This window comes from Manihot esculenta, chromosome 4, assembly GCF_001659605.2.
Source record: "Manihot esculenta cultivar AM560-2 chromosome 4, M.esculenta_v8, whole genome shotgun sequence".
NCBI lineage: Eukaryota > Viridiplantae > Streptophyta > Magnoliopsida > Malpighiales > Euphorbiaceae > Manihot > Manihot esculenta.
The window spans coordinates 21,314,681-21,342,113 of NC_035164.2; the positions used below are offsets into that span (position 1 = coordinate 21,314,681).

A 27,433-nucleotide genomic window follows, 5' to 3' on the forward strand; every position below is an offset into this window, starting at 1 on the left:
TTCATGCATCACGGATGCCATGTGATATTTTAGGTTGTTTGCATTAGAAATCACGAATATGTTGCATTGCATAATATGTTGTTGATGTGGATGAATATTGAAAGATCCATTAGCCCTCATATGTTATGACTTGATCATATGGTATGGAAGTCCAGGTGTGGCCTGCACTACGCCCCTGGCACTATGTAAGAGAAAGACCGGATGTGGCCTGCACTACGCCTCCGGCACCATTGGTTATGTATGTTATGTTATGTATAAGAGAAAGACCAGGTGTGGCCTGCACTACGCCCCTGGCATGATTGGAATATGTAGAGGGCTAAATGGTGACAAGTTCATCCTTGATATGATTAGTTGTGATGTGATGCATTTCATGATGGCATGTGATTTAAATGCTTTCTTATTCTGCTCACTGGGCTCTAGTAGCTCACCCCTTTCCCAAATTCCCCAGGTTTGCAGGTACAGGGTAGACCAGGAGGTCAGCAAGAGTATTGAAGTCATTTTTATGTAATAGATAGAATGCGGACATGATAAAATGTAAAGTTATGAATAGTTATGTAATGTAATGATATTGAGGATTAGAGGTTGTGCTTGACCTATGTGTAAGGTATCCCTTTTAATGCATGATCCTAGATCTTTTTATGATGTTTATGTAAACCAACTCAACTCATGTTGTATTTTCCCATTGGGGCATTGATGAGATCCCACAGAGGGGTCGATGTTTATGATTATGTCTATGTTCAGTGCATGCACAGGTTGAGTTTGGTGTTTGAATGAAAGAAAAGTTTTAATTTTTTTATGTATGTTGTTGATCATGTATGGGATTAAACAGGTTTACAGGTTGCATGTCAGGCTTGCTATGGGTCCCGGCGGCCTTAAGCCGACCTGGATCCTAGCGTCGGTAGCGGTCCGATTTTCGGGTCGTTACAGAAAGTCCTTCGGCTGCCGAACCTGGTTTCTGCCAAAAGGGCAGAAACTCGGCTCCTCATGCACATATGCCTCCCAAAACCTTCAAAATAAAGTGAAACTTGTGAAAATCATGAAAGATCTTAAGGAAGGAACTCAAAATCGGCGAGGGATGGCGGAGAGCTCACCTTGGCCGACAATGGAGAGAAAAGCTCGCCCATTTCGGCTAAGGGACCCCTTTATAGGTGGCTGGCCAGGCCACATTCGGGGCTGAACGTTCCTCCGCATGCATGCCATATTCGGCGGCCGAACCTGGACTTCCCTCACTTATGCTTTCGGGGGCCTAAAGCGCTCCTGAAGTGCGTGCAGGTTCGGCGGCCGAACCTGAATTTTCCTCTAAGGCTATTTTCATGCAAAAACTCATTTTCCTTCTAGCTTAAAAACATAAAGTACATTAAAACATTTTATAAAAACATGATTTTACCCTTCTAGAGGTCTCCGACACTCGAGATTCCACCGGACGGTAGGAATTTCGATACCGGAGTCTAGCCAGGTATTACATTCTCCCCCCCTTAAGAACATTCGTCCCCGAATGTTCACCAAACAACACATAGCATGGCATACACATAACGTACATACAAAGCACATAAAACTTACTTTAGAAAAGATGGGAATATTGCTGGAGCATGGACTCCCGTGTCTCCCAGGTACACTCCTCAATATTGTGGTGATTCCAAAGGACTTTCACCATCGGGATTTCCTTGTTCCTTAGCTTTCTGATCTGGGTGTCTAGGATCCGTACTGGCTACTCAACATAGGTGAGATCTTCTTGGATCTCCACATCAGGCTCACTAAGAACCTTGCCCGGATCTGACACAAATTTCCTCAATATAGAAACATGGAAAACTGGATGGATTCTCTCCATTGAAGCAGGCAAGTCCAGCTTGTACGATACATTCCCAATCTTTTGCAAGACTTCAAAGGGTCCGATGTACCGTGGAGCCAGCTTACCTTTCTTCCCGAACCGAATCACCCATTTCATTGGAGACACCTTGAGCAAAACCAGATCCCCCTCCTGAAACTCACCTGCCTTCTGCGGATGTCTGCATAACTCTTTTGTCTGCTTGCAGCAGTCTTGATCCTTTCTCTGATTATGGGTACCACCCTGCTGGTGATCTCTACTAGCTCAGGCCCTGCCAAGGCCTTTTCTCCAACCTTTTCCCAGCAAACAGGTGATCTGCACTTCCTCCCATACAAAGCTTCATATGGAGCCATCCCGATGCTAGCATGATGGCTGTTATTGTAGGCAAACTCCACCAAAGGTAGATGCTGCCTCCAAGAACCGCCAAAGTCCAGCACACACATTCTGAGTATATCTTCTATTGTCTGGATGGTCCTTTCTGATTGTCCGTGCGTCTGTGGATGGAAAGCAGTGCTAAAGTCCAACCTGGTACCCATGGCATTCTGCAGACTCCGCCAAAACCTGGAGGTGAACTGGGGTCCTCTATCGGACACTATTGAAACAGGAACCCCATGCAGCCTGACGATCTCATCAACATACACCTGCGCCAACTTGTCCACAGAATAGACACTCCTGACAGGGATGAAGTGAGCAGATTTGGTGAGTCTGTCCACAATCACCCATATGGAGTCCAATCTATTGGACGTTGCCGGTAATCCCACTATGAAGTCCATAGCTATATTCTCCCATTTCCACTCTGGAATAGGTAGCGGGTTAAGCATTCCAGCCGGCTTCTGATGTTCCAGCTTCACCTTCTGACACACTTCGCAGGCTGACACAAACTGTGCCACTTCTCTCTTCATAGCTGGCCACCAATAAACTTTCTTCAGATCTTGATACATCTTGGTGGCTCCGGGGTGAACGCTGTATCTTGCATTATGAGCCTCTCTCATAATGTCTCCTTTTAGCCCTATGTCGTCTGGTACACACAATCGGCTCCCATAGCGGAGGATCCCCTTGTTGTCGAATTTGAACTCACTATCCTTGCCTGACTGAACAGTCCTGGCAATCTTCACTAACTCTGGGTCCTCATGCTGTTTCTGAGCCACCTGCTCCAGAAACACGGGTGCCACTCTCATCTGGGCAACTAAAGCACCTGTACCAGACAACTCCAACTGTAGACCTTCATCAATGAGCTTGTAAAAATCCTTCACCACCGGTCTCCGCTCAGCCGTGATGTGGGATAGACTGCCTAGTGACTTCCGGCTTAGGGCGTCTGCCACAACATTCGCCTTACCCAGATGGTACTGAATCTTGTAATCATAGTCACTCAGCAGTTCTACCCATCTTCTCTGTCTCAAGTTCAGATCTCTTTGACTCAGGATGTACTGCAGGCTCTTATGATCTGTGAAGATCTCACATTTAACCCCATAGAGGTAGTGCCTCCACATCTTGAGTGCAAAGATTACTGCTGCCATCTCCAGGTCATGTGTGGGGTAATTCAACTCATGCTTCTTCAGCTATCTAGAAGCATAAGCAATCACCCTTTCATTCTGCATTAACACACAACCCAATCCCACTCGGGATGCATCATAGAAAACTATGAAATCCTCATTGCTAGCTGGCAAAGCTAACACTGGTGCTGACGTTAACCTCTTCTTAAGCTCTTCAAAACTCTCTTCGCACTGGTCAGTCCACACAAACTTCTGATTCTTCCTGGTTAGTCTGGTCAGAGGAGCTGCAATTTTTGAGAAGTCCTGAACGAACCTCCTGTAGTAACCTGCCAAACCCAAGAAACTTTTAATCTCTGTCACTGAAGTGGGTCTAGGCCAGTTAGCCACAGCTTCTATCTTCTTTGGGTCCACCTCTATCCCATTTTCTGACACAACATGCCCCAAGAATCAGATGCTCCTTAGCCAGAACTCACACTTGGAGAACTTGGCATACAAGCCATGTTCCCTCAAGGTCTGCAGAACCAACCTCAGATGATGGGCATGCTCCTCTGCATTCCTGGAATACACTAAGATATCATCTATGAAGACAATAACGAAGTGATCGAGATACTGGCTAAACACTCTGTTCATGAGATCCATGAATGCTGCAGGGGCGTTGGTTAACCCGAACGGCATTACAAGGAACTCAAAATGCCCATATCTGGTCCTGAAAGCCGTCTTTGGCACATCTTCTTCCCTAATCCTCAGCTGATGATACCCGGACCTCAGATCTATTTTGGAGAAACAACCCGCTCCTGCTAGCTGGTCGAATAGATCATCGATCCTAGGCAAAGGGTATTTATTCTTGGTAGTGACTTTGTTCAACTGTCTGTAGTCGATACAAAGTCTAAGGGATCCATCCTTCTTTCTTACAAACAAAACTAGAGCACCCCAAGGTGAGGTACTCGGTCGGATGAAGCCCTTGTCTACCAGCTCTTGCAACTGCTCTTTCAATTCTTTCAACTCAGCTAGAGCCATCCTGTAGGGAGGGATAGAGATCGGTCTGGTTCCAGGCATCAATTCTATCTCGAACTCTATCTCCCTAGCAGGTGGTAAACCTGGCAGCTCGTCTGGGAACACATCTAAAAACTCTCTGACCACTGGCACCGAGGCGGGCTCTCTAACCTGACTGCTAAGCTCTCTCACATGAGCCAAATACCCCTGACATCCCTTCCTAAGCAACCTACGAGCCTGAAGAGCTGATATCAGACCTCTAGGTGTACCCCTCCTGTCTCCCCTGAAGACAACCTCTGACCCATCCTGACCTCTGAACCTGACTACCTTGTCCCTGCAGTCCAAGGTAGCACCATGGGTAGATAACCAGTCCATCCCTAGAATGACGTCAAAATCTATCAAGTCTAGAACCACAAGGTCAGCGGAAAGGCATCTCCCCTCAACAAAAACTGGACTACACTGGCAGACTGACTTTGCCACTGATGGATCACACTTGGGTCCACTGACCCAGAGAGGACACTCTAACCCAGAGATCATCAGACCCAACCTCTCGACGGCTCTCGGAGCAATAAAAGAATGAGATGCACCAGGGTCCATCAAGGCATATACATCTGAACAACCAATGACGAGATTATCTGCCACCACGGTGTTAGATGCATCTGCCTCCTGCTGAGTCATCGTGAAGATCCGCGCTGGAGCTGAAGGACCTTCACCTCTGAAACCCGCTAAAGAAGAGGCTGACCCTCTCCCTCTGCCTCTACCACCGGCCTGAGTCGTGGCTGGAGCTGCTGGCTGCGCTACACTACCTGAAGCTGTCTGCTGGGACTGAGCCATAGGTACTGTCCTAGGACACTCCCGAGCCATGTGTCCCTCTTGCCCGCATCTGAAGCAGGCTGCTGTCCCAGCCCAGCAAACTCCCTTGTGTGGCTTACCACACCTTGCACAAACTGCATTATCCGCACTAGAGCTTGAGTCACTCCCTAGTCCCAGACTGGACTTGATCTTGTTCCAGAACTTGTTCTTCTTGGGCTTCCTAGTGGTGTTACCCCACTTTCTGCTGCCCGAAGTTGCTGCACTCGAGGATGAGGGATCTAGCCTTCCCCCACCCGGGGTCTTGGAACTAGAAGACTGTGCCACTGACTGTTTAACTGTCCCCTGAATGATGGCACTGGCCTCCATTTTCCGGGCCATATCCACTATGGCATGGAAGCTCTCCCTATCTGCTGACTGGATCAAGGAGGAATATCTGGAGTGGAGTTTCATGATATACCTCCTTGACCTCTTCTGGTCTGAGTCAAGATTTTGCCCTGCAAATGGCAACAGCTCCAAGAATCTGTCTGTGAACTCATCTACACTCATCTTCTCTGTCTGCCTTAACTACTCAAATTCGATCATCTTCAGCTCCCTTGAACTATCGGGGAAAGCCCATCCTACAAACTCGTTTGCAAACTCTTCCCAAGACATGCTGTCCACCCTCGGGTTCACATAATTCTTAAACCACTCTCGTGCCTTTTTGCACTTAAGCGTGAACCCAGCCATCTGAATGGCTCTACTGTCATCAGCCCCAATCTCATCTGTGATCACCTTGACCCTTTCAAGATACACAAACGGGTCGTCCCCTTTTTCATACTGAGGAGCACCCAGCTTCATATAGTCGGTCATCTTGACCTTGCTCCCACCAGATGAGCTAGGCTTAGGTATTGGGGTTTCTGGAACTGTGGGTTCTGCTGGTGGAGGAGGAAGAGCAGCATCCCCTGGGATAGGGTTTGCTGGATTTGGGTAGTAGGGCGGGGGTGGATACATTGGGTACTGTGGATATGGTGGGTAGTAAGATGGGTATGGCATATGAGAAGGGTAAGGATTAAAGCTGGGGTAATCCGATGTACCTTCCATCGAATACCCGGGGTTTTGTGAAAAGGGTGGGTAGTGAGGTGGCTGAACAAATCCCGAGGCCTGGGTGCCTCTTTGGGACTCTCCCATTCCCTCTTCCGACATGCTCACTCCTAAACTGCCATCCCTCCTTTGATCCACATCCATCTCATCCCCCATATCAACTGACATTCCTCCCTGAACTGTTCCCCTTACTGATTTGCTTCTACCCAGATCCAAAGACCTTCTAGGGTCTCTTACTGCTCTTTCTCTGCTGGACCTACTTGACATTGCCCTAGGCAATGCAGGAGGACGGGCGCTCGTGCCCTCATCCTCAGGTGGTACTCCAGTCAATCGTGCAGATCGACGAGTTCCTCTCATCCTGTTTCTGAAAAACAGTACACATCACAAAAATATTAGCATCATATGGTTCATGTGAGCACACATGAACCCGCATCACATACATCACATATAAAACATATCATTAATGCACATGCACATTATCATGGCATTTCACATCATCATACAAGACAGGACTCCACATCCTATCCTAGTGGACATGATCTTTCCTATTGTGCTTGACGTCCTATAACATCTATGAGCCCGACACTCTAGGTCCGACCATATGAACCTAGGGCTCTGATACCATTCTGTAACGACCCGAAAATCGGACCGCTACCGGCGCTAGGATCCAGATCGGCATAAGGCCGCCGGGACCCGTAGCAAGCCTAACATACATCCTGTAAACCTGTTTAATCCCATACATGATCAACAACATACATAAAAATTTGAACTTTTCTTTTCTTTTTACCAAGCTCAACCTGTGCATGCACATAAGCATATACATAAACATAAACATAAACCTCACACTGGAGCTCTAACCAAATGCTCCAATTGGGTAACTCATCATACACAAGCTTGGTGGAACATAAACATCATATAACATATATCATGTTTACAAAAGGGATTACTATACAAACTCGGTCAAGCACAAATTTCTAAACCTCAATCTCAAAATCAACATTACATGACATAACTATTCGCAACATTACATCATTTTACAATTTATCATGTCCACATTCTATTTATTACATACACATGACTTCATCCATCTTGACTTCTCTGTCTAGCCCGTACCTGCAACCCTGGGGGATTAGGGAAAGGGGTGAGCTACTAGAGCCCAGTGAGCAGAATAATAAAAACATTTAAATCATATGCCATAATGGAATGCAACACATCACAGACCAATCACATCACGGATGGTATTGTCACCAATAGTCCTCTACATTCCAAAGTGTCGGGACGTAGAATGGGTCAACCGGTCTTTCTCTTAAACACATCATAACATAACATTTCCAAGGTGCCGGGACGTAGAATGGGTCAACCGGTCTTTCTCTTACATAGTGCCGGGACGTAGAATGGGTCAACCGGACTTCTATACCATGTCATACCGTACCATCTCACACCATATCATATGAGGACTAAAGGATCATCCAATAACCAATCCACATCAACATCATAGAATGCAATGCAACATATTCGTGAATTCTAATGCAAACAACCTAAGATATCACAAGGCGTTCATGATGCATGAATATGCTCAAAACTTTATAATTTATTTGCTTTAAAACGTAAAGTTTTATTCTACTCACCTCAGCTAGCTCTGACAACGACTGAAGCAGCTGACTCACTGCTGGGGTCCTCAGTTCCTCGGGTCCGAACCTACACAGGTGGACTCAAATGAGGGACCAAACATACTAGAACATGACTCTAAAACATCCCTCAAAAACCCCCTTAAAACACCTCAAAACAATCATGCAAAACGTGCAAAGGAAGGCTAAACAGGGCACTTTCGGCGGCAGGTTCGGCGGCCGAAAGTCCCTCCAGAGCCGAAAGTCATGCAGGTTCGGCGGCCGAAAGTGCACTCCAGAGACGAAAGTCCATTTTCGGGGGCATGCTTCGGCAGCCCGAAAGGCTTGCCTCCCAGGCAGGTTCGGCGGCCGAAAGTCCTTCGGCTGCCGAACCTGGTTTCTGCCAAAAGGGCAGAAACTTGGCTCCTCATGCACATATGCCTCCCAAAACCTTCAAAATAAAGTGAAACTTGTGAAAATCGTGAAAGATCTGAAGGAAGGAACTCAAAATCAGCGAGGGATGGCGGAGAGCTCACCTTGGCCGACAATGGGGAGAAAAGCTCGCCCATTTCAGATAAGGGACCCCTTTATAGGTGGCTGGCCAGGCCACATTCGGGGGCCGAACGTGCCTCCGCATGCATGCCATGTTCGGCGGCCGAACATGAGGTTCAGCGGCCGAACCTGGACTTCCCTCACTTATGCTTTCGGGGGCCTAAAGCGCTCCCGAAGTGCATGCATGTTCGGCGGCCGAACTTGAGGTTCGGTGGCCAAACCTGAGTTTTCCTCCAAGGCTATTTTCATGCAAAAACTCATTTTCCTTCTAGCTTAAAAACATAAAGTACATTAAAACATTTTATAAAAACATGATTTTATCCTTCTAGAGGTCTCCGACACCCGAGATTCCACCGGACGGTAGGAATTCCGATATCGGAGTCTAGCCGAGTATTACAATTACGCCGCCGAACCTGAGTTTTTCTGAGCACGATATAACGGTTATTTCTGTACACAAACGGCTCTATTTGCATTTAATGCATCCCCAACGGCCATATTTATGACTGAACTATAAATATAATGTTTTTTTGATATTAAAAGGTTACAACAACCATCTAAGCAAATACTTATTGAGATTAAAGCATTTATCACTCTCTCTCTCTTAAAACCTTGAGCCAAAGTATTAATTTCTTGAAAGTCTGTCTTGAGTTGTAATTGGTTGGTCTTTTTAAGAGTGAGTGAAGGTTGTGATTGTTTCTATTGTAGTGGGTGTGGTATTGAGCAAAGGATTGCTCTTGAGTGAAAAAGAGAATTGTTAAAAGCAAAGGTTTGCTCTAAGATTGTAAGGGATTTTAATCTTCACCCAAAGAAGATTTGATAGTGGAGTTGAACTCTCAAGGAGAGCCTTGAGGAGAGGACGTAGGCTTGAGATAGCTGAACCTCTATAAATCCTTGTGTTGATTATCTTCTTTCTTATTGCCTTCTAATTTATCTTTTTGCCTTAAATTTTTTATAAACCCAATTCACCCCCCTCTTGGGTTGCTTCAAGGGACAACAAACAACATAGCTTCTCTAATGTTATATGTAACTTTCTTATCCATCTGTTTTCTACAATGTTGAATAGAAGCTTGAAAGCTATTTATTGCAAAATAAAGCATGAGATAGGAAACATTCTCCTTAATCTCCATCTCAAGTTTCTCCATATCATCTCCATGCTAATCCAAACTCATGGTTAAGAACAACAACAGAAATCACAAGAAAAAGTCAAAATAGAATTAGTAGTAAAGCACTCTCTTACGTGTTTGCACTCTTTTACCTCTTTTTGTAATTCCTCCAATTGAACTTCAGAATTTAGGCCAACCCAACAATTCAAAAGAATGCTTAGAAATAAAGATTAAAACCTTAACAAAGAAAAGTAAACTCAAACACACTAGAAAGAAGACACAAGATAAAATGGATAGTAGCACAAAGACAAGATTATGTACTACTTGATTATATCAATTTATAGTGTAATCACAATCAAATAACACTCTAACAGTATAAAGGAAACAAAGGTGGCAAGACTCAAAAAAATTAGCAAACAAAAAATGAGAAATAGACAATTTAAATCAAAATATAAGAATTTGAATTACTACAAAGAAAATCAAATATGGAATTTAAAATATTTCTACCCAACAAAGTAAGAAATCAATAATACTTAAACTAATTCAGAATTCTCATGTATAATTAATTTTTTTAGAGCCAAATTAATGATTTTGTGCCAAAGAAATTTGTTTGAAGCTCTAAATATGCACAAGTATGTGAGTGATTAAATATTGTATCAAATTGATTAAAATAAGAGAAAGTCAATCCAAATAACCCCTAAATAATAAAAATCTAAAAATTATGGCAAATTAAGCAATTCTTTAGGCACAAAAAACCTCAAGTCCTAATTCAACTAGGACAATAAAATAAATTTAATAAGGAGAATGATTCCTCCAAGATCCGTCTAAAATTTTCTTTCTTCTTCTTCTTTTAATTTTTTGATTTTTTTTTTTACCGAATAGACCAAGAACAAAATTTAATTAATTTAACAACCAAAATTAAATCAACAAGCATCCAAACAAATTTAGACCCTAAACAAATTAAACTAGCATAAGACTGAAACTCCAAAAATAAGAAACGCAAGAAAACTCAAATTTAAAATCTTAAAATAAGAAAAATCATGATTTATCTTAATATTTAGCTCTGATATCAACTAATGCGAAACTCAGGATCAACTCGTGATCAAACACACACTTAAAAAAGAACGAGGCAAAGATATCTTTCATAAGGTTATTCTGTCACACTCCTAATCAACCAATGTGATTAGAAATGAAGATAATTAAGTGATTCCAGCTAGAGAACGCCACAAGAAATTTTTGATAAATTAACTAAGTATGACTGAAATTGGACCCACGAATTTTAAATAAATAATTTCATTTCTTTTTCTTCTCTTCCAAACGTGATATTTAGCATAAATAATTCGACTTCTCATTGATTTCTCATGATTTCTTACTTGTCTAGTTGAATACTCAAATAATATCACCACGTTCTTACACTTCAAGCTGTTAAAAATATTGCCCCCTTTATGTATGCAACAATTGATAGTTTCCTATTTATCTATGTTTCCTTATTTTATTTGTTTACTTTCAGTTTCATTATTTTTATTTTAACTATTTGATTCATTGTTCATTTTTTTCAATTTTTATCCTTTTTTTTAAATTATTTCAGTTGTGTGAGATTTAAAAAAAAAAAGAAAAAAAGAAAAAAAAAGTGAAAAAAAAGTATCGCATATAGAAGATCCAAGAAATTCCATCCAAGGACCAATCAGAGATCCATAAATCATTAAGTGAAAATTGTAATATCATAAAAGTGTAATCAAAGAATTATAAGAAAAAGCGAAAGTCTTAGAGAATCTTCTACTGTAATAGGCAAAACAATTTCAATTACCACCAGAACATATTGATAATGAAGAGGTTTTAATCATATTTGAGAAGAAATCTCTTGAGAAAGAAATCTTTTCAGAAATAAATCATAATTGAGATCCAACGTGTTGAAGATAATTATTCAGTTGAAGAAATCCATATAGTTTGTATAGAAGCTCCTTCAATAGATTAAAGGCATGACAATCAAGTTGCTTGTGAGATTGTTGTTGTGGAACATAACTTTGAAAATGAGTATGTGTACACCGATCCTTTTCTCACTATTTTTTCACTATTATACTTGTTGATCAATGACGAATCTTTCTGAGGAGGGAGGAGTTGATGCGTGCATAAGGGGGCAATACTTTTCAATAATTTGAAGTGTAAGAATACGGTGATATTCTTTGAATATTCAACTAGGCAAGTAAGAAATCACGAGGAATTAATGAGAAGTCGAATTGTTCATGCTGATTACTACATTTGGAAGGAAAAAAAAGGGTTTATTTATTTAAAATTCATGGGTCCAATTTGAGTCATTATAAATTAATTTTTGAAAACTCCTATATGAATTATTTTAATGTGTTTTAATATTTTATAATCATATATGAATTAAGAATCAAATATATGAATTATTTTAATGTGTTTTAATATTTTATAATCATATATGAATTAGGAATCAAATTAGTAGAATCAAATATAATTTTTCTTGTTTAAATAAAATTATCTTATATTTTTCTATTTCAATTAGAATTTATCTGATTCGCTTATTTCAATTATAATTTATTTTATTTTTCTATTTCAATTAAAATTAAGAGATATTTAGCTATAAATAGCATTTATGTTGTATATAGAAAAGAAAGTTAATAAGTCTTCAAGATTCAACTTTATAAAAATTCAACTTTACTATACTTATTAAAAATTTCTTGTGATATTCTCTAATCACATTGGTTAATTAGATATTATTTTATCTTAGAAAATATATATTTCCCTCGTTCTTTGTATTTTGTTAAGTGTTTACCCGTGTGTTTGGAGTTATTAGTCACGAGTTGATCTAAATTCCACATAATGAAATTCTAATAACGAACCAAACAATTTAAATGACCAAAAAAAAAAAAATAAAAACAACAAAAAAACCTTTAGGCGTAATGACTCGTTAAGCACAATCACTTCACCTCTTTTTCAAAATAACCTTCAAGTCATACTCTCCGTACGGGAAGCTACATGATGTTACATTCATGCACACCAACCAAATCAACTTGAAAATTTTACTTCATATTAGCTCAGCCACAGTACAAGAAGAAAAGCTCCATTTGACAGTCGGTCCATACATGTAAAAGAATAGTAAAAGTAATATTTATAATGAATGGACCAATCCCGAAAGATACAATGTTATGTGCCACATGTAGGGTAGAGATTATCATATTAGTAATGAAGTGGCTAAGATCCTTACTCTTCCACTAAGATGGTACATACTGATATTCGCCAAAACTGTGCATCAACCAGTAGCATGTAGGACACATCCATTAGTCTTCAGGTTACAGTTAATAGGGTAGGAATCAGCTGCAAGTTAACCCCTCCATTTAAGCATGAATATACATGGAGGGCTAAGATCAGACAATAGAAAAGCTCCGAGAATCTGATGACATCATCAAGAGCAGTTACAATTCGTAAAGTACACAACTTGGTCTTCTTCCAGAGATATATTAATGAAATCTCATGTTAGGCTAAAAACAAGCAGCATTCGGCTCAGAACTTGTGTTCACTCACGAAACTTCTTGAAGAGCTAGATTCAGCTCCTGTGTGGACTTTGCAACTGAGCCCCCTCTTCTATTGTACAAAAGAAAGTATAGGCAAAATGAATCTCTCGTAACAAATTAGAATATGTAACCAGTTAAATAGAAAGTTGAAGTATTCACCTCACGAGGTTAGGCAAACAACGCTTGACTTTCTCAAGTTCTACAAAGCAGAGGTTGCAACGTTCCAACCTATGGAACCGAAGCATTAGGACAATGTCATCTTAACAACAATCATTACCCAAACAGCCTTTGGTGCAAATGAAATGAACTGTGCATACCTTTGTTCTGCTTCAATATCTACACCAACAGATGTTGATGCTGAGATAGTTGAGTAGATCATTGAACCAAACGTTCTGACCAGCTTAAGCAGCATGTCCAGAGAGACACTCAAATGCCTAAATACAGAAGGTAGTTGAAATAGCACTCTCCCAATCCATAAAGAATTATAATTAAAATGAAGCTACACGTCATCAAATAACAAGAATGGTTGAAAACAGAAAAAAAAAAAAAAAGGATGGATTAGGAGGAAAAAGCCTGAAAATAATGCATCAAATTGCAAGTGGCATATGCCATTAGTTATCTAGTTCACTACGACCCCATTATATCATGATCTTGGACATGCATCCTGGATCACAGTACTTCAGCTATCCAGTTTGGAAAGGTACAAGATCCGGATTTTCAATTTTGCGATCCCACTTAAAGCTGCATTGAAACTTTTACAACCTAACATTTGTGCCTAAATTTCTTTTACTTCCCAACCAAGCCAATAGGGGAAAAAAATAAATCAAAACAAAAAGTTAAGATCTACAATATAAATCATTTATTGCTGAGCATAAAACAATTTGAATAGAGATTCATGCATGGTGTCAATTACAGGTAAAGATGGTCAAAATGAATTGATAGCCAAGCAGCTGCCATGACCATGTTGTGGAGCATGGGAGAAGCAGATCCTGTACGGTTGTACATGTTTGATACAGCAGCAAGGCATCTGCCTTTTGAAGCACAACAGAGAAAGATCAATATGGGGAATAAGAAAGAGCCAGTGAAACAAAATGGAGTCCAACAGACTACACAAACTCCAAGTAATTTTCATTGAAGGTCTTCACAAGTTATTCCCCATCCTTATGAAATAAGATGTCAAAATTGATATTTCTATATGAATTACTTTTTCAAAAGAAAATACTCTTCTTGACAAGATTTGTCATCAGTTGTAAAAATTATGTTGATGAGCATTTACTGTTACTGGCTGTAAATAGTACATTGATCAATAATGATGAGTTGGAGTACCATAACAATTATCAACTAATTCATTAAAATAATAAGATATTTTAAGTCTATCTGTGCCCTACATACAAAAAGTCATGCAACGTGTCAGCTACTTCTACAACAAAAGAAACCAAGCTAATTAATTGAGTAGCATTGTGAGAAACTAGTAACATGTTTAGGACTTCAAAAAAAAATTAATAAAAAATCAAGTTTACAATTGGCTAATTAATGAAATACAAGCAAAATTCTTGTGAGAAAATGCCTAGAGACCAGTCATGAAAAGGAGAAATAGAGAGGGAATAGCAGAATAAATTGTATAAACAGAATAGCATTGTATGGGAGAAATTATCAATTCAATACAACAGATATCTCTCTCCAATTCTCTTCTTCTCTCTCGTCTTCTTTCTCTCTCTCCCTCTTTTCTTCTTTCTCAATCTTCTACTTCTTCCTGTTTCTCTATTCTGTTTGACCGTTTCTTCTCTCTGCTTCCTTCCTTTCTTCTCCAATTATGGTGTTTTGGGACCATTGAGAAATTTTCTACGTATCAGAGCTTGAAAGTGTCATCTCATCCCAAACCAGGTGAGTTGTTCCCAAATTCCAGAATTCTAATCAGTAGAGTATACATATGTGTGTGTTTTAGCCTTGTTCCTTCTCTCTCTAGTAGTCATTTCTTGTCCTTCTCTTCTTCAATTCTGCCTTTCTACTTCCCTAATTCTTTAATTCTTGATCCAAGACTCTAATTTAGGATTTCAGATCTTCCTTCTCTCTCAATCCAACTCTCTCTCTAATTTCTTCCTAGTACCTACATTCTTCTATTTCCCGGTAATTGCCATTAAGGTTCTCTTTTTCCATCCTTTCTTGAAATTCTTGTCCTCAACTTTCTTTCATTATCCCTGCAACAAATAATCATTTTCCTACCAATCTTTTTCCTTGCTAGGGTGTCACGCTCACAACCAGCAAATCTTTCATCTCTCTCTCCCTCTTTTCTTCTTTCTCGATGTTCTTCTGTTTCTCCTCTATGCTTCTCTTCCTTTCATTCTTCTTCTTCAGTCTTGGTTGGGACCAGAGAAAACCTTGTTGCTGATATGAGAATATCTGTTCATAAAACAGTGAGCTTTGGGAACTCAATAAGAAGAGGCATGCCATGTTTTGAAGATGAGAATGAGTGCAGGAAAAGTTGCAAGTCAGTTGACAGATCCAACTGAAGTTGTGAAGTAGTTAGGACAAGTCATTCTTTGCTTGAGTTTAGAAAAGACAATTATGAGCCTTTTAGTATAAGATGCTATGTGAGCTAAAATTGTAATTAAGATTCTCATTTGAAATGTGTTTCTTCTTCCTCACGAATTCTCCGTGTTTCTTCTTCCTGGTGAATTCTGTTTGTTTTCTGTCTGTGCTTCTTTCTTTTCTTCTATTTCCATAAAACTCCTCCTCGGTGAACCACACAATGGATCAAGGGAATGCGTACTGGAGGGCATGGAGAAATAATGTGATGATGCAGGAGCTAGAACTTCAGCAAGAAAAGTTGCAGAAGGAAGCAGAGCGATGACATCAGCAAGCTTTGGAAGAAATTATACCCATGCATGCTGATACAAGTTCTCAGAATATGGAGATTATGGCTCAAGGGGGGACTACAGGATCAACAGAAGATCCATTGGAGGATTTAATAAATTTGAAACAGGAATTTACTTCACATGATTATTGGAATTCTTTTAATTAGATGCATTTGAAAGTCAGAATTGAAGATCAAGCGTTTGAATCTTTTCTCAGTGGATTAGTAGATGGGTTGCAATGGCCTATAAGAATGTTTAAGCCATGGACATTCAGAGAGGCTTAGCCACTGGTTTGGTTGCAGGAAATAATTGTGGCAGCAATCAGAAATAAGGCCAAACCAGCTACCAAATCCACAATCTTTGTTAATGCTTCATCTCCTCCTATTCCATCCAATCCTCAATCTGATTTTTTGTAAGCTTGCGGTCACTAGAAACCAATATGGCAAGTTACCGACATCTATCATTCAGCTACCAAAACAACCAGTACCCTCAGGAAATTCAGAACCCCTTACTAGTAAGTTTGCCACCCAGAAAATTTTGAAATTGAGTAATCAAGGAACTGCAATTGATTGAGAATTCTTCTACTCATTATGATAATGGTATAATTTATGTTGCTAAATCAGTTACTATTTTTGACAATGGAGAATCTGTTCTTATTACTGGAAAAACTAAGCAGCAAAAAGAAAGAGTTGGTGCGAGAAGAAGATACAGGAAGAAATTTACAGAAGTTGAGTTTGAGAGATGGAGAAGACAGAAGAAGAAATTTCATGAGGGTGTTGATTCAAAGCTTATTGCTAAAACATTATTAAAAAAATCAAAGGGGAAAACCTTTCAAATTCTAGATCATATTGGTTCAGTCAATATGCCTTTTCAAGCAATTCATAGTAGAAAATTGTCAACAAAACAAAATAATGCTGTAACTCGGCTTATCATTTATTGGAGTTGATTTTTTCCAGCTGATGCTTCCTGAGAATATACAAATGAGTTAAGAGCTCAGATTTCTACATTCCTCTGAAAGGGGAGGTATTCGTACAAGAATCTTTTAATAAAAAGGTGTCCTTTGGGAAGGCATGCCCAGTTTTGTAGAAGAGGTGGAGAGAGGTCGTTAGTCAGATGACAGCTCCCACTAAAATTTCTAGGTTGTTAGTCAGATGATAGCTCCAACTGAAGTTTCTAGGTAGTTGTGACATTATAGTACAAGCTGGCTATATGAGCTACAGTTATAATTGATATTCATTCTTGATGATATGGTGTAATATGCTTTTCCTTCCTCATGAATTCTCATGTTTTGTCTCTGTGCATTCATATTCTCATCCTTGAATGATATGGTGAAATGTGTTTTTTCTTCCTCATGAATTCTGTGTTTTTCTCTCTGTGCTTCTGTCTTCTATTCTACTTCTGTAATTCCTTATCAACAATGTAAAGACCCAAATAAATCTAATACACACACCACAATCTGACTAGCGTACCAAACAAACTTGTCTGCTATAAGATATACAAAATAAGTGGCATATCTGACCACCATACTTGCACCACGACCAGGAAAGTAGCAAGTATAAATTAGCTATGATGCATACGAGAGAGCTGCTTTTTCTGTCAACACTTTGTTTACAAGAAACAACAATGACATGCCATTATCTACCATAAGCAACTAGCATAATGTAACTAATTGCTCTTGGTTTATCAAATAAACCTATAGAGTACCATAATGATGTAGAACCATAAGAATCACCAAATGGGAAAGAAATGAATCTCTCAAAATTTTGTTAATTCTAAATCTTAACTGTCAAAAACAATAATCTACCAAAATACATGGATTAAATAGTATCCCAAAATAAGAAAATATTAAACCACTATTAATAAGGAATACTAAATCAACACAAACTCCTAAATAAGTTGAATACTACTGCTAAGCTAAAATTCCTAAATTTCTTCCAAAAACATATAGACCTAAAATCTCTAGTAGAATATCTCATGTCACATACACCACACTTTGTGTTTACCAATACATGTGGACCTAACTCGGGCCACAAACTCAAAAGGCTTTTTACATTATCTCAAAGCTCATTGTCATTATTAGAACTATTGAGTTGCTCAGTACCAGTAGAAGCAATATCTAATGGACAATTTACAACAGGAAAGATGGGAAAAAAAAACTCTCCTGTATTCCATTCTTTGGAAGGCAACAAACATTGACCCTTATCCCAATGAAACTGTCTCAAACTCTCACCGTGTTGCAAAAGATCACAAGAAAATTGCAGTGAAAAATCAGTCACCAAACATGAAACTGAAACGGTAAACATTTTCATTTCTCATAGTGTCACACTTGTCAAAAAGAAACTAACTCTGTTTTCCTTGAGTGCGAAAATGAAAACCTGCAATGAAGGGGCTGACTAGCAGGAACCATAAACCAAAGCAAGAAGTACCACAGTTTTCTTACCTATCCATGTCGCTTTCAAGAAGGCCAGCAAGGATTGGCAGAAGACCAGTACAAAGATCCAATGTCACAATGTCAGTTTTCTCGGTCACAATACTGATTACATCTGCAAGAACCTGCAACTCACAGCACATGCAGATGAAATGAAATGCGTTAATGAATATCAAATACTGAAGAAAACATAGAGCCAAAATAAGTCTGACAGAAGAATTTTCCTATCCCCCACCCCCTTTGGGAGAAAAAGAATTAGAAGATGGAACAGTGTATGGGGATGGAGTTAAGGAGGTTGCTTACACCATGATCAGCCATCTTCTCCATTGCACCAATGGCCCCCTTAACATCATTTCTTTCCCAATATCTATATACAACCTACAACAACAAAACATGGTTCAGCAATCTTTTTTGGCACTTGCTTGTAGCAAAATATATAAAAATTCCAGAAAATATCAATCAATTCTATCACTATAGAGTTACTTATATATATGTAAATGGAGTGCATACAAAATGCTGACAACCCTATAATCCCTATTACAAATTTCAGGTTAATGTAATACAGTAATGGCATGAAAATAATATGCATTAAAAAAGGTCTAGTTCATAGAATACTTATGATGACCAGATGACCCTTTTGTTGTAATTAAAGCCCAATGAAAGCAATGAGCAATGGGAGTATGAGAAGTTATTGAAAAGTAACAGATTCATCGAGAAGCATATGCAATTTGATGGGCTGTCAGACAATGAATAAAGTATCTTAACCCTGGAATTGTCATACATGGAACAACTCAACAGTCAACAACCACTACTTGATTGGGCTCAAGGAGAATGGCACAGTTTTTAAGGCAATGAGAAACTCATGGAAAGCACTAAAGGTCAAAGATAGCATATCAAATATATAGACCATCAATGTCAAAAGCTCAAATTTTTTGCAGTGAAAGCACAAGGCAAACTCATATTCAAATTGACACTCCATAATTCTTGGCAGAGAGCTAGAGCTAAAGAAAACATTTATGTATATCCTCCAAACAATGAGTTCATGCTGATGTAGAGGCAGAATTGTGAACTTAGCTACAATCCACAAACCACATCCCCTAACAGTAAAATGGAAAGGAACTTTCTATTTCTGCAATTGCCATTTTCTTTTTACAACATTCGCATGCACACTCATAGTAGCTTAATCTTTATTTCAAATATCATCACCTGTAACTTTGCTAAGCGAGACTGCATGGAGCTAATAAACTGATCATGTTGTTCCATCACATCTGCGATAGCATCCTCATTATCAGCAGAAACTGTTTCATTTTCAGTAGATTGGGCAGGCCCTCTCTGTTTAATCTTCAAATATTTACATGGAAAATTTGCACATCTTAGCATCTTACAGTGATGGAAAAGAGGTGTTCAAAACACACAGAAAAGAAATAGCATAAAGAATAATCAAATCCATCAGGGAGAGAGAGAGAAAGAGAGAGGGAGGGAGGGAGTGAAGATAAGGAGAGGGGGAATGCAGTTGATTATCATTACATACATCAGTTACCAAGCAAAAGGTTAAAAGAAAATAAAAATTTAAAAAAAAAAAGATTAAATTAAATTGAGAGCCTTCGTAAAGTTCCACCCATAGCCAGTTAGCCACAAATCCATCATACTTGGCAGCATAAATAATTATCCCAAGGAACAGAAAAAGGAAGGAAAAAAAAGGAAAGCAAAATCAAATTAGAACCATAGAAGGCAAATATAAGCAATTATGCAGGTGCTCTTCACAGTAAAAGTTCATAGAAAGGTTTGCTCCAAGTTTCAACAAAAAGTTATATCCAATATTAACAATATGGCATAAAAATGAAAAAAATGCCGAAAGCTCTATTTGCAATTACCAAAAACTTAAATCCATCATAAGAGAATATAAACTACATAGGTAGGAGATAGGCATGTAGGCTTGATCTTAATCATTGCTGGCTTCCTGATCTGTCTCACTATCCAAAGTCCAAACCTAGTACTACTTGTTTTCATCCCAAAATTTTTCCATTATGGCAAGGGAAAGTCCCTTAAAAGAGTGAGGATAGTGTATTAGTGGGGAACATTTGCATATTTCAGAGAGTACAGAAATTGCACAAAGTTTTACCAGTACAGCACAACTGCTAAAACCAAAAAGAGAGACTTAAAACTAGAAAAGAGGAAGATCAAACAGCCTTAAATGAAAATGAAGGAACAGAGCCAGATGGTGAAGGCAGCAATAGCATAAATAAGTCATATGGTTAAAGTGCCTCATGTTCAATTTGCATTCAACAAATAAATATTGGAAAGAAAAATACTGGAGAATCATATGGCAGGATCAGAAGAAAATTTTTCTTCCCTAGATCTTTGTACATAAAATAAATATTAATAAAAATCAGAGAAATCTTCAAGCCGAGGATTCTGAATAGTTATCATATGTCTTAAGACATCTTGTATTTAATATCATCTGTATCAGAACAGTGTGAAGTGCAAATTTCCAATTCTATGGTATCACTCATATAAGCAGAGGATAATACGATAGTTCAGTGCTATACTGACGATAAAAGCCCTTAAAATTAAATAAATGGAAACGATTGAATTTCATTATTTTTAACATTTTACACACCACATGGCAGTTAATTAGCAAAATGCACAATATAATGATGCACACTAAAAATAGTAGAATACCTAGTTGTCCAAAGGCTAAAAGGTGGGAGGGAAAAGATACAACAGAATGCATAAATTTGAAACTTATTCCTACCGTATTGAAAGGAAGCATGTTGACTGCAGATGTCCCCGGAAAACACCCAAAAGTTGGTCCATCGTAATTAGGAGATCTCCCCCTTTTTTCCCAATTTACGACAAGTGAATGCATTCTTCCTACATATATCAATAAGTTAAGACTTGGGATTGTTCAAAAAACCGGCAACTAAAGTCAATCATACCTCCTTTCTGATTATCTGTCAAGGTCACATCTCGATTTCCTTTATGTCCATCTGAAATAAATATCAGATATTTCAATGCAAAAACCAAGATCTTAAATAATTAAAGACAGCAATTAGAAGTTAGCAGAAGAGGAATACAAAGAAAAAGTTTGAGATCCAACAATTAATGCACAGCTTGAAGATCACACACTATTACATAGCATCCAACCTCAGAAATGTCAATTAGAGTTCTCTTTTACATGAACTCCAAGGATTTAGTCTGCTTATTCAGTCTTACTTACTTTCCATTCTCCTTCAGTTTAGCCTATGTGCCCCCACATTTGATCTAAAAGACCAAATCACAGTTGCAAAGAACGTTTCCATTCTAGTATTCTGGTCTAAACCCTACTTCTCTTAACCGCTCATCTTTAGTCATACACAAAATTGCTAAAAGCAAATGAAGTTAAAGGAAGAATGTTCTGCTTAGAGCTTCAAAACCTCAAGGCATGTTCTGATTGGCAGTAGTGGTCAAACTAATGGAAACTGGTAGCTGGTACAGCATTTCAATTATAATTTGAAAATGCCAATTGCTAATAATTTGAAACACTGCACCAAATGAAAACTGTTCCCCCCCCCCAACCAAAAAAAAGGGTCCTTTGCCAAATTGACTTCGAACCACATGCCTTCACAAATAGAGTGAAACAAATATCCCCAAAAGTTAGACATCTAAAATAAAATTCACCTCAACGGTAGAAACAACGATCACACCCAGAAAATGCCTCCAATAAACTTTTCCATTTGAGCAAGTCTAAATACAACCAAATGAAACATTTTCCATTCCTTTCTAACTATAGCATATATTTATTGTTATCCTACGAAACATTAAACTTCAATTTGTTTGCAAGCCATGAATCATTAGTAAGTCACCATGCACATGCATTTGCAATTTACACAGCAATCAAACGTAGAACATGTAAACTTACAATTTTCCTCCTGGTATCTCACAGGCAGTTCTGTTGTCAAATTTGAATCCTGTTTTCCTGATCCAATAGGTCTATCATCTTTAATATTCCTCTCTACAGTTGACAATCCGTGAAGTGAGCCTTTAACTATAGGAATAGTATTCCTATCTGCAATAGTGCTCAATTCTGTAGACTTGGAACTTGGAGACTCAGAAGGGATAGAAATAGTTGATTGATCCACATCATCTCTGCCACTGGGAAATTTCCTGTAATCACTCGTCTTTGACTGCAAAGAAAATGGCATTGTTCTTCCAGCAATACCAATATCTTTTCTAGATTCAGCTACTGATTCAGGCCTCATATTAGTTCTAGGGACAATTACAGGTACAATATCTGCCTTGTTGAAGATTGGTGCATTAACTGCTAATTGGGCCTTTATAGGATTCCTTTTTGGAGCTGCTGCGTTACCTGTTATTGGACCAGCCATGGTATTCTTCACACCAGGGTTCAAGCTGACCCTTTGTGGCGTACCAGGTAGATTTCCTGTGGCTTCAAGCAGTATGTAACACCATCAATGAGAAGGATCACAATCTCACTTAATTCTCATCTAAAAGAAAAGCTTGTGTGCGCACATTTATAGAGAGTAAAAAAGAGAGCAAGAAGGGAAAAAAATATAGTAGAAATCAGAAAGTTTAATTAATCAAAAACCAAAGAATATACAAAAGCAACATACATGCCAAAACCTTTGACTCCTTTGTTGACTCCTTAACAGGATCAGAATTTTGAGAAACTGACAACCTTGCAAGAGATTTTGTTTCCTTTACTAAAGATTCTGAATTTTGCGAAACTGATAACCTTCCCAAACTGGTCTTTGCTGTGGATTCAGTCAATATTGCTTGATTCCCACTTGCACCTGACTTAGCTTCTGAATAACCATTGAATCGATTAACAATTCCAGGTGCATATGGTTCAATACGCTGTCCAAAAGATTTTAAAAAATAAAATAAAACAAGAAGGAAGAGACAATATCTCAAATACAAATTTAGACTAAACCATACAACACCAAGAAGCCATGCAACAAGTAGAATTGTAGAAGTAACTATTACCGAGATGTCCACAACCCATACTCCAACACAACTTTGATTATATGAGCAGCCAAGAAGCTTTCCTTCATGTACATTGAGATCAGACAATCTAGACCATCCCACATCCACAGCATCATGGCATCTTATTGGTTCCCAGGAGAAAACCTATGAAGGAGCATAAAAAAATGTATGAACTAGTAAGCTGGTAAAAATAGTAGCTCTCCTAACAGAGAAAATAAAGTAGTAAGGTAAGAGCTTACTTTCAGATTTTCATGCAATCCGCAAAGTAGAGTCCTCCCATCAGGATTGAAGGTTAAACAACGCACTCCAGTAGTCTGAAAAGAATAAAAACACAATGATACATTTCTCAGCAGAAGATTATCATAAGAGACCTAGTAACGTCAATTCTTTAACAACAATCATCCTTTAGAGCAGAAGATCACCTCAGGCCCAGCTGAACCAATTAGTTCAAAGGTCTCAAGGTCCCAAAATTTGACAGTCCTATCAGCAGAACCTTGTACAAGGACAAGCAAACACAACACACAAGGTGGAACATGAGATCTCCAGGACAGTGCAACATTTCATTAACAGATACACAGGTAGCAACTCAGCACTGTAAATAACTAATCATGACTATAGTTTTCTTGTGCTAAGTACAGATATCTAGTTATTGAAGGCCAAAAAAACAGAGTATATCACTTCTAAATTTATTTATTCATCAAAAAAAAATATACAGTTAATTAAATATTAAAGATGACTACCGGCCTAAATGCCCCAGTAGTACAAAAATGCATTATCATCTTGTCATAATTAGAAGAATTACTGCATGGTACGGCTAATTTATACAGGAAAAGCATGTAAATAAGGTTACAGCACAAGGTAAAGTGCAGAACAAAAAGAAAATCAATGTAATTATTTATTTCCGATAATTCAGAAAACTAACCTGTTGCCAGTAGAAACTCATGGGGATGAAAATCTATGCACTGAATCTGCCCTTCATGACACTTGAAATCATGCAATAACTTCCCAGCAGTCAAATCCCACAACTATTAGAAAATGTACAAATTATGAAGCTTATCGAATAAGGTTTCAAGATCAACAATAGAAATATATATGTTGTGTAGATGTTTGTTGCTATGAAACAAAAATTTACATCATATAGATTCAAACAATAAATTTGCTCTTGCAAATTTCATGAAAAGGGAAGCTTTTACAGAAGTTTTGTTAAACATATGACTGAATTACATCTGAATGCAAGTTCAGAGTATGTAACAATAACCAGGAATAACATTAGTGCTCAACTGGACACAGAATGCAGCCGACTAGGTACCAGCAGAACGAGGAAAAAAGAAACTAAAAGAAAAGATGATATCCCAATGCAATCAATATCCCTAGCTCCAGTGATAATTCATGAAAAACTCCAAATTTGGCTTTCAATGCAAATCAACAGGCATAAAATCCATTGCCGTGAACTTTTGAGTGAGCCAATAGAACTAGCGAAACAAGGATACACATATGCACATATAAAATGAGAAAGAACATGCAACAGGACTGCATATCAGGATGTGTACAATTACTCAATCCATCACAAAGGAGCCAATTGAAAACCTTCAGTCTTTTACTTCATATCAGAGAGACACCAAAATGTAACATATAGGCATGTGCATTATTTCTGAGTTTGCATTTAGCATTGAGAGAGAGTAGTAGTTATAACCTTCACAGTGTTGTCTTCTCCACCAGATACAACCCAACGGCCATCTGGGGTAAATCTGATTGCATTGACCCCTCGAGTGTGGCCCTTGTAAGTATGAATACAACCCTTTTTTCTGATATCCCATATCTTAAGATTTGTGTCCAATGAACCAGACGCAAAGAACTCCCCAAAAGGATGAAAGTCCACAGATATGCAGTTGGATCTATGACCAGTCAGCGTTCGAACAACTACAAGGAATCAGATTAAACATGTGAACTGAAGAAGCATAGAACATGATATAGGCAAGACCAACAAAAAAATTTAAATTAAAAATAAAAAGTTAGGTAGGTAAACTCCTCTCCCTATAAGGTTTCTGAAATGGTAAACATGAATTTATTGAAGCACTGAAAAGAAAATTGTAATGAATTGTTAAGCATACTCTTTGCCTCCTCTAAATCCCAAAGCTTGATTGTGCCACTTGCAGCTCCAGCAGCCACTAGGACTTCTGAAGAGTCAAAGCTTACTGAATCAATTCCACTAGTATGTCCAGATAAACTCTGCATATGGAGCTCAGAATGTAAGATCAAGAGAAATGGAGGGGGAAAGGTTGATAATATGTACAATTTGGCTGATAAATGACCCTCACCATTAGTAAATTAATCGACAGATAGCCAAGGAAAAAACAAGATTTGAAAAGCGTTGAATAAATGCAATTTGGGTACACAAGCCTAAATTATTTAAAGAAAGAAAAGGGGAAAAATGAAAAAAGAGGACTGACCAGTATAGCATTGGGCTTACCGATAGCCCAGAGATTGACCTTGTGATCTTCTCCTCCAGTAAGAAGAACTCTCGACGATTTTCTCCCAATTTTGAGGCAATTAACACTGGAAGAATGTGCCACAAATTCCTCTAATTCGAATTTCAAAAAATGCAGTTAAGGCTAACAACTAGAGTCAGTTAAGCAGTTGAAGCAACTATTTTCAGATATTTGAAGAGATAAATCAACAGATAAAAAGGAAAACCAAAACAACGAAAACCCAAAAGAGAATTCTCAAAAAAAAAAAAACTAAATTGAATGAATGGGGCGAAACTGCAGATCAAGACACCAGAAGAACCAAATTAAATGCCATCTGCATGTGCAGATTAAACCCTAGAAATAAAATAATTAAAAAAAGGATACGCAGCTTGTAGGCGCGTTTGGTAGTCATGGCACAAATTTGACAGCAGAGATAAACGAAAAGCTGAGAATATTTAAAAAATAGCGGCTTTTCTCTTGAGACATTCAAATCAAATCTGTTTCTATCTTCATGTTGTTGATCCCATGAAACAAAACAGATAAAGGGTTCAGATCTTGGCAAATCCAACTCATAATCCCCTCATTACTGCAAATTAAGAAGCAAACAGGCATTATCAGGCGCTTTCTAACTAACCCAGAAAAGGAAAAAGCGTGAAAGAGAATGAAATAAACCTAACTAGAGGGGACATGGTCAGAGCAGCTCAAGTGTTGATTTGAAGCCACTTCTTCCTCAGCACTAAGAAATGAAGAATGTAGAGTAGAAAACTAGCCAGTGGATGACCAAGAATTAGAAGAGAAGGAATTGTTTGAAGGATTACAATGGAAATCAGTGTCGGCTTTCTCTGCTTTTTCGTGGATAGAGAGATTTTGGGGACACAGAGAAATGAAATGAAATGAAACAGAGAAAGAAGGAGAGAGGGATTTCACGAATTGTGTCCCCTACTCATAATTATTTGCCGCCTAATAAATAAATAAAAAAAATTCCAATTCATAGATCAGAAATTGTTCCATTTTACCTTTTTAACTTTCAATTTCGAATCTCGTTGATGTAAATGAATATAATTTTCAAAATACAATTCTTAAAAAAGTTCAAAATTGACATATTTTATATTTTTATATTATAAATTAAGATAACATTTTTTTCTGAAATAGTAATTCTTTAGCCTGAATTCTATGTCGAAGTGGCGAAATTTCAAATATTTGCTAAAATTTTAAATTATGGATAATATTTGCCAAAATTTTCAGTTTCTCACGAGTTTTAACTAGATTTAAAAAATAACAATAAATTATAATATAATTTTTTAAAAAATATTATATAATATAGAAATTTTTTAATTTTAAAAAATATATTAAAATTTTTAAAAATTTTAAAAAATTTGTTAGTTAATCACCGATTAATTTTAACTAATAAAACTAAAAGAAAATATTAAAAATTTCACTATTATTTTAAGTATTCATTTAATAAAAATAAGTGTAATTTTAAAAAGAAAAATTATCATCTCCCATTTTAATATTAAATATCACGATATTAAGTTAAAAATCTAAGATTTTTTTAATTATAATTACTCTAACAGCTTTTCTACTTTTGAAATCTTTACAATTTTGCCATGTGTTTTGAAAATATGTTTTAAACATTTAAACAATTCTATCACACCTTTAAGAAAATTATTATGTCATTAATAGGGCCACCGTAT

General features: G+C 38.0%; 1 protein-coding gene across 2 annotated transcripts; it reads right to left on the reverse strand.

The window, feature by feature from the left end:
* Window positions 1-12,496: 12,496 nt before the first annotated feature.
* LOC110613078 (katanin p80 WD40 repeat-containing subunit B1 homolog KTN80.4) lies at window positions 12,497-26,724 on the reverse strand. 2 transcript variants are annotated; one of them, XM_021754009.1, is made up of 19 exons: window positions 26,412-26,724; window positions 26,124-26,325; window positions 25,722-25,852; window positions 25,383-25,500; window positions 24,965-25,191; window positions 24,194-24,296; window positions 23,694-23,764; window positions 23,511-23,585; window positions 23,272-23,415; window positions 22,899-23,142; window positions 22,187-22,714; window positions 21,225-21,275; window positions 21,041-21,159; window positions 19,492-19,626; window positions 18,589-18,663; window positions 18,298-18,410; window positions 13,320-13,436; window positions 13,162-13,230; window positions 12,497-13,072 (listed from the first exon to the last, which is right to left on the reverse strand). In XM_021754009.1, the coding sequence occupies exons 2-19, from the start codon at window positions 26,149-26,151 to the stop codon at window positions 13,009-13,011; spliced, it is 2,412 nt and encodes an 803-aa protein (XP_021609701.1). In that variant the 5' UTR covers window positions 26,152-26,325; window positions 26,412-26,724; the 3' UTR covers window positions 12,497-13,008. The 2 variants fall into 2 exon arrangements, with proteins under 2 accessions (XP_021609701.1, XP_021609702.1); XM_021754010.2 differs by having other exon boundaries at window positions 26,417-26,690.
* Between the last annotated feature and the right edge of the window lie 709 nt (window positions 26,725-27,433).